We start from the raw sequence: 11,521 nt of genomic DNA on the forward strand, positions 1-11,521 counted from the left end.
GGGGTGTCATACGCAAAGTAGGATGAGAGGCCTCTGGATGCACAAGGGCTCCTTCCTGATAGAGCTGAACAGCACAGGACTGATGTTATGGGGCTTGATGGAATGTACTTAGGAGCTCAGTAAAGCATTGCTGCTTCTTTGCAAAGCAAAGGCACGCAGGCACACGTGGACTGGACGCAAATTCATCAGAGCTTCCACATTACAGTTGAAGGGGACCTGTCATGCTCATTTCCATCTCCATGTTTATTGCTCTTTCAGCTTTACTTGCAAAACGTTTCATTTATCTTACACTGGGACCTGGTGGAGCCCCTCAGTTTATCCTCTGCTTCAATCAAGCTCTCTTAGCTGCTGATTCTTTAAACCAACTGTCCCTCAAAAACTGGAAAGTGAAATCATGTGAAGGTTTTCGAAAAACTCCATGCACTCCTGTGAAAAACAATTAAGTACATCCCCATGATTGATTATAACTCAGAACCACCTTTAGCATCAGTAACTGCAAGTAATGGTTTCTGGCATAACTTCACTTCAATATCAGTCACTCATGTTGTGAAGGAATTTTGGCCCATTCTTTACAAGATTCCTTCAGTTCATTGAGGTTTCCCAGCATTCATTTAGGTGCAGCTCTATTAAGGTCTCACTACAGCACTTCGGCCAGATTTAGGTCTGGACTGGGCCCTTGCAGCATCTTGATTCATTTCTTTTTGAGCGATTCTGTTTGTGCATGGGATCTTTGTCCTGTTGCATGACCTACTTTCAGCCCAGCTTTAGCTGTCAGACAGACTGCCTCATATCTGACTCTGGAATACGTCAGTATACAGAGGACTTCATGGTTGATTCAGGTTGATTCAGTGACTGTAAGGTGTTCAGGAGCTGCGGCTGAAAGGCAAGCCCAGACACTCACCCAACCACCACCATGCCTTAGTAGGAGGTGTTTGTGCTGATAAGCTGTGTTTGGTTTTCATCAAACATGCTCTGCATATTGTCCAAAAACCACATTGGTTTTGTCATACGCAGCTTTGCAATCCTAAGCTGTCCTGCCATGGTCTTCTTTGGAGGTGTCCTCCTTCCAAATAAGCCATACTTGTTCAGCCTTTTCCTGATTGTAGTTTCATGAACTAAGTGAGACTTGTAGAATCTGTATTCTACTATATTAAGCATATCCACTATCACTGTCATCACACTGAGACAGGAGTAGAAAAACAATGTGTCAGATAAAGTTTAGTTTTTAGCTTTTATATCTCAATTACTTGCACTTCTGTGGAATTTCAGCCATGTTTGTAGCATCCACCAGTGGAACAGTGTGTGGATAACAGAAAATACAGCAAGGAATAAGAATAGCTACTTCTAAAAGCGTCCTACTGGACTTTGTTGTTAGAGCGCTGTAGCTTGAGCTGTCAAATCCTTAAAAGTTCATTATTCCTCCTAAGGTTGATAAAATAATTTTAACTTAAGACTCACTCATTTTCGTGAACTTTCTTCGATATCAAGCTGTCTTCGTCGGTGTATGGATCTACTCTGTTGTCATTGAGATGAATCTGCTGACCTTTTCCCAACTGTAAAAATCATATCAGCCACTGAATTTGCAGACCAACAACATCCATCTCACTGACAACTGAACAAGCTCTACTCTGCCATGTAAAGATCATGTAATATCATTTAAAGCCAGTATGTGGACACTGAGCAGGGAATGCCCTTCTCGCCCGTCATATCATGTAGCTACATGCAGAGTTATACTGTATCAGGTTTATTATGCTGAGCTTTTGAGATGTGTGTCTCTGAAATACAAGAAATACTGAGTGCTAAAGCCTGGAATAAACCAAATAGGTCTATAAAGCAGTCAGCTTAAGTGAGACTGAAAGCTCACCAAAAGCTACAATGTTTTTGGAGATGGAGGAATTTACAGTAAATACCTATAAGACTAACAAGAACGCATGACAGATTTCCTGATGAAGTGCTGACTTATGGTATGAAATTTGCTGTAAAGTCCAGCACATGTGGATAAAAACAGAATCATTGAAAGCAAAATGGAAAATGTTTACACCCAATATTTGCCTGGGTTGAGTTTTTGCTGTGATCGATAAAGAATGCGTTTGTCTAACCTTTACACAACTAAGTTGGCTCACCACCAAATGCAATGCAGAGAGACTTTTCATGCTTTGCCACAATGACTGTTTTAGTTTTTCACAGAAGTAACTTGAACACCGCACATAACAAGTGTTTTCTGAGCATAATATGGAAGTTCTAAATAAAGCAACCTTCTGATCTTTTGTTTGTGCGCTCCAAAGTGCAACACCACACGATGCTCAGCTGTGCGTCTGCTTGTTCTGATTGTCATCTTTCTCACTTTGATTCCTTTGTCTTTTGCTCCCTCCTGCACCGCCTGCTCAGATGTACCAGACAGGAAGCTGACTTCTGACGAGGAGGAAGCCAAGCGCATCGCGGAGATGGGGAAGCCGGTGCTGGGAGAACACTCCAAGCTAGAAGTCATTATTGAGGAATCGTATGAATTTAAGGTGGGAAAGGTTACTCTTCAAACAAGGTGAAGATAGCTTCACGTACATGGTTGTTGTAGTAAGACGGAGATCATAATAACTAATCCAGCTGCGACCTTGCATAAAAGAACACCTACATATTTCTAATTTCAGCTTCTCTTCCGAGGCTTCCCATCCCACATAGATTTATTTCTGGAGGTGATTTGCTTTTAATGCATCCTCTGCCCTCCAAATATACCCTCCATGTTTGTTTCTGGTGTGTGTGTGTGTGTGTTTTTATCATGCTTTAAATGGGTTTTTGTCATCAGGGATTGGAAAGCACTGCCATCATGTGGTGAAGCTCGAGTATTTTTCTTCAGGAGGCTCCATGGATGCAGAGTAAAAACTCTGGGGCTAAATAATGGATGGATTTGATTTGTGTTTTGGTGTCGTGTCATGCAGAGCACAGTGGATAAGCTTATCAAGAAGACCAACCTGGCTCTGGTGGTGGGAACAAACTCCTGGAGAGAGCAGTTCATGGAGGCCATTACAGTCAGTGCAGGTAATGTAATCCGCTCTGAGCGGGCTGTAAAACCCAAACTTTACTTCAGTATGAGATGTTATATGTGACTATGTATGACAATAAAGGCAAAAGGTATGTTTTCCAAAATGCAAAGCCAAGCCATTTATCTTTTATGCGTTTTTCTGTGTAATTATTTAACATAAAGAAAGAGTCTAATCGGGCGAGGACTCTGGCAGCACTGTTTGCTTTGCCGCAGTCTTCAGTCTAAAAATATAGACGCCACTATTCGTTTGCAAAAACTCATATCGGTGAAAGCAAAGCTCTTGAATAATGTCTTGTACATAACACATACCTCATCTATCACGTCAAGCCACAACACTGAGCGCCATGAAGGCCTTGGTTTGTCACTTTGCTGCTGAAATATTAAATCCTGCAATGCTCTTTATTTTTTCATGATCCACCACTGGCTGAAAAATGCATGCAGTTCACGTAGTCTGACACTTTGAGTCCTGACAGTGTCCCTGCCTTTCTGCTAAGTTGCCTTTGAGGTGCTGGGACACAGAGAGTACCCTTTTCCTTCACCTGAGGAGGGTATCCACGGACATTTTCAGCTGCTGAGATGAAACTTTTATCCGAATGCGCTCGTAAGGAGCATTCTCTGGCCACTTGGCCATCCTGCAAATCAAAAGGGCTGCGTTCATCCCCTGAAAATCCCTCTTATGTTACCCCAGAGTTTCTGCAAGGGCAGCTGATTTACAGTACTATGTGCACTGCTTTTTTAATATGCTAGAGTTTACATCCATGTCATTGTTAACTGGGTAACACTTCTGACACGCTCACTAAACAAGGGAAAACATCAAATCTAATTGCCCAAAACACAGTGGGATTGAAACATGTCATTCAAACCAGAACGTAATTACATTTCGAGTGTAAATCTGAAACCTTGTTAAAACCTGCCCAGAATTAATTCGTAGTTTGGTTTAGGGAGAGTAATGTAGTTTTTAATTTTTTTTAACGTTATTGTTGCAATAGGTTTTTGTTTTAATCTGTAATCATCAGTTCTCATCCATCCTTCTGAAATTTGTTCCCTTCCCACCAGTTTTCTGCACTACCTGTGTTAGTAGTCTGCATTTGCTTGACCTCCGTTATCACCCTGGAATATTAAAATTTGTATTTGTATTTGCTCCTGTTGTCCTTTCGTCCTTTTCAGCTTCAGCAGGTTGTCTTTATGTCTAAGTGTCCAAATGTATTAAGTTTCTTCCATGTGATTAGTTATGTAAACAACTGTGCAGACAGACAGACAGACAGATAGATGGTTCTCTCTGTCTCACACTGAGAAATAAGTTGAGATGTCATTTTAAGTAAATGTTGTTCTCTTCTTTCCCCTCTGTCATCCCTTATCTACTTACTTTATGGATCCTTTATCTCACCCCCTTTTTTCCAACTCTTGGTTCTTTATCTTCTTCGCTCTCTCAACTTTCTGCTTCATCATCTGTCATCCTTCTTTCTGCGTCATACTCCCCTTTGCTTTTTCATCTTCTGTCTCTCTCTTCTTCATTGCTCCCTGTCTCCTCACTTAATATTTACCTCTCCTGCTTCACGGCTGTCTCTTTATCTTTGTCCATATGCTGCTATTTTTCCATCCTCTCCTCTTCCCTCCGCTCCTTCCTGTCATCCTATTTTCCCCCTCCGTCTCCCCCCGCTCGGCCCCACTTCTGCCCAGGAGATGAGGACGAGGATGACACAGGGGAAGAAAGGCTTCCTTCCTGTTTTGACTACGTCATGCACTTCCTGACCGTCTTCTGGAAGGTCCTGTTTGCTTGTGTTCCTCCCACGGACTACATGAATGGCTGGGCGTGTTTCACCATCTCTATCATTATAATCGGCCTGCTCACGGCCGTCATCGGCGACCTGGCATCTCACTTCGGCTGCACTATTGGCCTAAAGGACTCGGTCACTGCTGTGGTTTTTGTGGCACTCGGCACCTCAGTCCCAGGTGAGTTCAAGAATAGCAGAAGGAACTGTTTTTGAAAAGCACGTGTCATTTTCAATACACAAATTTTTATTACATACAAATCTGGGCTCTGAAATTGTGTTCATTATTTGTTATGTCGCTTGATGGATATGTGGTTCATATTTTTGTTATGAAAATTGTGACTTCATGGGCTCCAACAGTAAACATGCTTTGTCATCAAGACTGCTGATCGTATTTACTCCAAAATGACATTTTCCACCCTGGAACAATATGTCACCAAAAGCTCTGACTGCATCAGCATTTTCTGCTATTAAAGGTCCTATATGTGGCACTAATAAGATATATATATATATATATATATATATATATATATATATTTATTTTTTATTTTTTTTTCTAAAACAACCAAGCCTGGCTCACAGAAGAGCCTTTCACAATTTGTGGGAAAGGTAGTTTCTATTTTTGAAAATATCAACTGCTATTCTACAAGAATCTAGATGACAGTTAAACAAGGCTCAGAAATCTTCATCAAAATCAGATGCTTTGATTTGTTACATGAAGTTATTAACAAGGTTTACTTTGTCCTTTTTTGCCTTTTTTGCAGAGTTACAAAGTCTGCTTTAAGAGGTTGAAAGAGTTGCGGTGGAGTAAGTCAGAAGTTTGTCAGACGGGACTTAAGGTTTAGGAAAAGATCATGGTTTGGCTTTAAATACACTCTTTTGCAGCCTTAACTCTGCAAACTGAAAAGTAACACTTACCGACTGTGTCATTACCCGCAGCGTCAGGAAATTTACTCCAGCGGACACCTTATGTCTAATCAGGAAACCCCAGCAGCTTTGAGAGGGTGTTTCTTTTGTGTGTTTTGCTGTTGTTGTCATTATTTTTGGGCCTTCGGTTTATGCTTGGATTTGCTTAAAAAGCTGACTTCATGTAGTTCTGTCCATCAAACCTGATTTAGCAGCATTTCAATCGAAATCTAATGTTACCAGTACTGAGTCAAAGCAATTAAGATTAGCTTTGTTAAGACTCTTTTAACTCTTTTATCCTCATATATGTACTGCTCTAGAAAATGTATAAATTAAATGCCATAAAATGTTTTTATTTTTTCTGCGCTTATTTGAAGCTGTTGCTGTGATCAACACTGTAGCCTCACACTGTGGAGTTTGCATGTTCTCCTTGTTATTGTGTGGATTTGCCACAGCTTCCTCCCACAGTCCAAAATAAAGAGCGTGCCTCTCAGGTTAATTAGTAATTCAAAATGCAAATAGATAAAATTCTTAAGTCCACAGAAAATGTGCTGTATGAATTTATATGTGAAAGGGATCAAATTTGTAGAGCTTTGTATCGCGCTTCAAAAGGTTTGTAAGATTAGAAAAGGGCTATGAAAATGCCTTCCCATTACCATAAATGAATGAGGAGAGAGCATTAACTCTAAAGCCTATTCATTGTCCTGTGCTCATTCTCATTTCTTTATTTATCTTACACTGAGCCTTAGTGCAGCCCCTCAGTTCAACTTCTGTCTAGAACAGGGGTGGGCAATCTCAGTCCACGAGGGCCGGTGTCCCTGCAGGTTTTAGATGTGTCCTCGAACCAACACAGCTGATTTAAATGGCTAAATTAGCTCCTCAACATGTCCTGAAGTTCCCCAGAGGCCTGGTAACGAACTAATCATGTGATTCAGTTGTGTTGACCCAAGGTGAGATCTAAAACCTGCAGGGACACCGGCCCTCGTGGACTGAGATTGCCCACCCCTGGTCTAGAATAAGCAGTTTTAGCTCCCTTCTCCTTCCCATCAAGGCAGCCTTCTTCTGATTGGCTGCCCCTCCAAAACCTCTGAAAAGACTAAACAACATGTGGATGACTCATAACCAGAGCTGTGGGGACATTGCACTGATTGGTATCATATGGAGCAGAAATAACTTGGTCTACAGTGTACTTACCGTCCTCTTTACGTCACTAATCTGCTGCCCATCACACAGGAACCTTTATCAGCGCAATTAGCCTGTCTTTAAATTCAGCTGCTTTCACCATCACAGCTTTTGTGATTTATCCACAACATTTAAAATAATTAAATCAAATTAAAATATTCATGACAGATGGTTTCTCTCTACAGACACCTTTGCCAGTAAAGTAGCAGCAGTCCAGGACACCTACGCAGACGCCTCCATTGGGAATGTGACTGGCAGCAACGCAGTCAATGTCTTCCTGGGAATCGGCATGGCCTGGTCAGTGGCGGCCATTTACTGGCACATGAAAGGGAAGCCGTTTGTGGTGGAGGCCGGCTCGCTGGCCTTTTCTGTCACTCTCTTCACCATCTTCGCCTTCCTGGCCATCTCGGTGCTGCTTTACCGGCGCCGGGCCCACATCGGAGGAGAACTGGGCGGGCCCCGGGGACACAGACTGGCCACGTCAGCCTTCCTTTTCAGCCTCTGGTTTCTTTACATTCTCTTCTCCAGTCTGGAGGCCTACTGTCATATAGAGGGCTTCTAAACAAACAAAAAAAGACTCCAGTGTGACACAATACAAACATACAGGGGTTTAAAGTACAACTTTAGAGGTAAAAGAGTGAATTCTCACTGTGGAATTTAGGTCAATCTTGTATGGAAAGGACAGGAGAGGGTTTTCCTTTACACCTCCCTACTCCTCTCCCTCTCTCAACCCCTTCTGTAAGGATGCTTGGAGGTGTGTATCCTGCCCTCTAGTGCCGACAGGCCTGGCTGATAAAGGAGCGACCCTGAGCCTGTGTGAGTGTGCTTACAGTTGGGATTGGGATACCACCGAGTACAGGAGATGGCGATGCCAATAGGTGGTCCTGCATTCCACTGGAAGAGACTGCAGTCTTATATCTGGAGAGGGTTGAGTTAATCAGAGGTCTATATTTTTCTCAACATCTGACGAGAATGACTTTTTTTAAAAAACAAAAAAGTATTTTGGGGATAAAAATGCAAAAAATAAACGAAACAAAAAACGAACACACAAGGACACAAAAAGGAATCAAAGAACTATTTTCAGATCTATGGAGTAACAAATGATTATAGTGAAAATGGGAATATGTTGTTGAGTGACAGTGGGATGGATTCATAGTATTTATTTTTATTTGCATAGTTTCCTAAGGAGCACGGCAGAGTTGTAAGAAATTACACGAAGAGGAAAATCAGCAGCGACAGCGGCCGTTCATACTGGCAGACGAGTCACCATTCAAACAGGAGGGGAAGAGGTGGACGCCGTGAACATGGTCAAACTGCCCTGAACATTACTTCCGTACTCTAAACGTATCTATATATAATATATTTCCATATTTTCTGTATATTTTGAATATTTGTTTAAATGTGGTCACCTTCTGCTCTAACAACAGAGGATAGCTGTGGCTAAGTGGGAGGGGAGGGTGGGGGATAAACTATATAATGGAACGATGTCTTCACATTTCTAAGAGTTATGTATCTTGCCTAGGTAAAAGTATGACATTGTATTTTATTTATTTACTGATATCTTGGTCTCACTCAAGTTTTCACCTTTTCAATCAGAAATCTGAAAATAGGAAGAAAAAAAACGTGTTGCTGCAGAGATAAATTCAGAGGTATTTTTGTACTTTTCCTTCCATGCACTTTGCTGTATAGTTCGACTTCTGGAGAATTCTACTTGTACATGTGCAAAAGGCCAATAAAAAGGTGTCGTTATGGACTGAACAGAGTGCCTGTGGAGGGAAAGGCGTTTGCTGCAGCTGCCCACAACCACCAGCTCTTTGCTCTGCTGAAGAACACGAGCTTATATGGTGCATGAGCTTTTATTTATTTATCTATTTTTTTTAAAGCTGCATTAATTGATTGGAATCATGGATTTAAGGGCTTTCCAGGAGCACATACCCACTGAATTTGGCTAAGATCTCTCTTTCAGGTATCCGTACAATCACAAAAAGCTTTCTCCTATGGATTGGTTGTGCGCTTAGCTTTTTAGCTATACTAGATGCCCTTCATTCACCATCACATGGTTACATTAAAAAAGGTCCTTCAAAGGTAATAGGTTTTGTGGGGTTTCACTGATTTTTTTTCTGTGACATTTTGGTTAAAGCAGACATTTTTAAAGTTTAAGTTTAGAAAAGACTATTATTAGGGTTATAATCCATCCATGTCAACCGTGTCATTTAGAGCAGAGGTGTCAAACTAAAGCCTGGAGGTTAGAATGGGCTATGTTTGGCCTATGATGTAAAATGAGTTTGACATCCCTGCTTTAGTTCCTTCAAGCATTCAAACTACATATATTTACAGAGGTCTACAGACACCCTGGAAATTACCTTAACCAATAAAAAACAAAGTCTAATATTTAGAGTGGAACATTTAGGTACCTATTCTGCAACCAGCCACCAGGTTGTGAGTGCAATGTCGCCCATCGTCGACTGTTAATGATGGGCATATCCATCCTCACATCATCCATTGGCTGGTCTCGTTATGATGACATGAGCTGGGCATTATTGCTGTTGTCTTCTCTGTGTCTCAAACCAGGAGATGATGAGCAAACATCTGACAGCAAACTCCTGATATCCTGGATAATCCCCCATCGATAACTCAGAGAATAAACTTCATGTTTTATTTAGTATTACCTGAAACTAGCGATCAGCCCATGAATTCATCATTAAGTGTTTACTGGGGTTACAGAGTGAGGATTTCAGGGTTATTTTTTCTTCTTGCTCATTATACATCCACAGAAGTCACCCCCTGCTGGCCAGTTCATGCATGGACTTGACCATCTTTTATAGTCGACTTGAGCTTGAAGGCTGAAATAATAAAGTATGTGATAGCTTTAGAGTTTTCACTTTCTTTGAATTATCACTGAATATTTAAAGGAAAATTTTGTTTACCTGACGTGTGCAGAAGGCTAGCTTCATTTCCGATTAATTGCAGGCATTTAGCACAATTTTTTAGTTACTAAAACTGCTAAAATACTTCATTCATTTCAATACACTTTCCATAAATTGATTTCATAGTTAAGAAATGGTCATTAGTGCAGCTTTGAAATAATTAAATGTTTCTTTGCCAAAGTCTACAAATGTATCCTTCCTTACAGTTATTATTAGTGTATTAGTTTTGTATGTGTTGCATAATTTTGGCCTCCTTTTGCTGTAGTCACTATGTAAAGAGCAAGTGTCAGCGGTTCTCCGTTTGGAGTGAAACTGCTCAGCATCGAGAGCTGTTGGTGTGGGCGTGAGAGCAGCAGGTAGCTCCAGGTTGAATTTGAAAGTAGCCCGATATTAATAATGAACTACGTTTAACACATGACTGGTGCTTTGTTTTTAAAACAAGAGTTTAAAAAACTACAGAAACTCCCAAAGTGTCAGAAAACATGTTTATTGAATAATTTGAAAGTGTATGTGGGAATTGATTCTAGGCTAATTTTAAAATCACCCAAGAGATTACCAAAGAGGAGGTGGGATGCAACATCTGTTTTAAAGTATATAAATAAAAAATATATTGGAAAAAAAAAAAACATTTTTTAGAGTAGGCGACAGTAAATGGCAGTAACACTGTATTTCCACAAGGGGGATGTCAATCTCCAGTCCCTGTGGTTGTTCCTTCTTTAATTTCTCAGCACTCTTTCCTCCTCCTCCTCTTCCTCAGTGTTCTTCCTTTGTGGTGAGCAGTGTTGTAAATACGTCTCGTGGCTGAATCGGATGCTCTTTTCCTGGCCCTGGACCACACATGCTCACCTCACGCTATCTCTCTTTCTCTCACACTATCTCTCTCTTACATATAAACACACACACATATAATCAATGAAGAGCGATGGGTCCACTGCTGCACAATAGGGAGGACAGTTGGAGGGGCTTGCTGTCCCAATTCAGATGCAACACAAAACAGATTATGTACATAACTTTCAGTGTATGTTTACATAGACACAGTTTAGGTGTCCTGGGGGGTAAAAAGCATGACAATACAACTCTCACATCTCATCTACAGGTTATCTGCAGTCGCTTCGTCTGAGCCAGTGGAAGTGTGAAGTTTTTATTTCTTTTCTTTTTTCTTTTTTTTTTGCAAGTCACAGGGGGTCACTTTGTTATCTGTCCCTTTGTAAAAATCCTGCAACAGGAAATATTTTGGTCCTCAGTTGAACAAGTATTCATGAACAAAAGGAAGTGCCAGTGTTCATCATTTTATCCCTGCCGTTAGTGGCTGTTTATATTGTTCATTTGGTTGTGTTTTTGGTTTTATCTGCCAGGACTTATTGAGTTGAAACGTTGGCCAGTGTGTGTTTGTGTGCTGTGCATGTTGCCGTGCCGAAGCCAGGCTGCGCATCCTCTTCACACCCGTGTGCACAGATGATGTGCACGCTGATGACGATGCGGTTGTCGTCACGGGGACGCAACTCAAAATTGGTTCTGTCATTTTGTCGTATTAATACATGTCTTAATTCTGTAAAATAATTATTTTTAAAAAAACATAATCATACAAATCACTTCTGAAGGCACCAGACTTTTCTTTTCTTCTCTGTCTATAGGATGGCATTGAAATATCACCGTGCAGTAACTGGACTAGTGGTTGATGATGTTGTAAGACACTG

At 41.0% G+C, this 11,521-nt stretch overlaps 1 protein-coding gene across 4 annotated transcripts in view; it reads left to right on the plus strand.

The window, feature by feature from the left end:
* Nucleotides 1-10,728, plus strand: part of slc8a3 (solute carrier family 8 member 3) — a 125,632-nt gene extending 114,904 nt beyond the window's left edge. For all 4 annotated transcript variants that reach the window (XM_085142293.1, XM_085142292.1, XM_085142295.1 and 1 more), the window contains 4 exons: nucleotides 2,389-2,513; nucleotides 2,934-3,033; nucleotides 4,721-4,990; nucleotides 7,083-10,728. In XM_085142293.1, the coding sequence (XP_084998419.1) occupies nucleotides 2,389-2,513; nucleotides 2,934-3,033; nucleotides 4,721-4,990; nucleotides 7,083-7,459 (872 nt within the window). In that variant the 3' untranslated portion in view covers nucleotides 7,460-10,728. The remainder of the gene's footprint in view (nucleotides 1-2,388; nucleotides 2,514-2,933; nucleotides 3,034-4,720; nucleotides 4,991-7,082) is intronic.
* The last annotated feature ends 793 nt before the right edge of the window (nucleotides 10,729-11,521 follow it).

Source organism: Neolamprologus multifasciatus, chromosome 19 (genome assembly GCF_963576455.1).
Source record: "Neolamprologus multifasciatus chromosome 19, fNeoMul1.2, whole genome shotgun sequence".
In the NCBI taxonomy this organism is placed as follows: Eukaryota; Metazoa; Chordata; class Actinopteri; order Cichliformes; family Cichlidae; genus Neolamprologus; species Neolamprologus multifasciatus.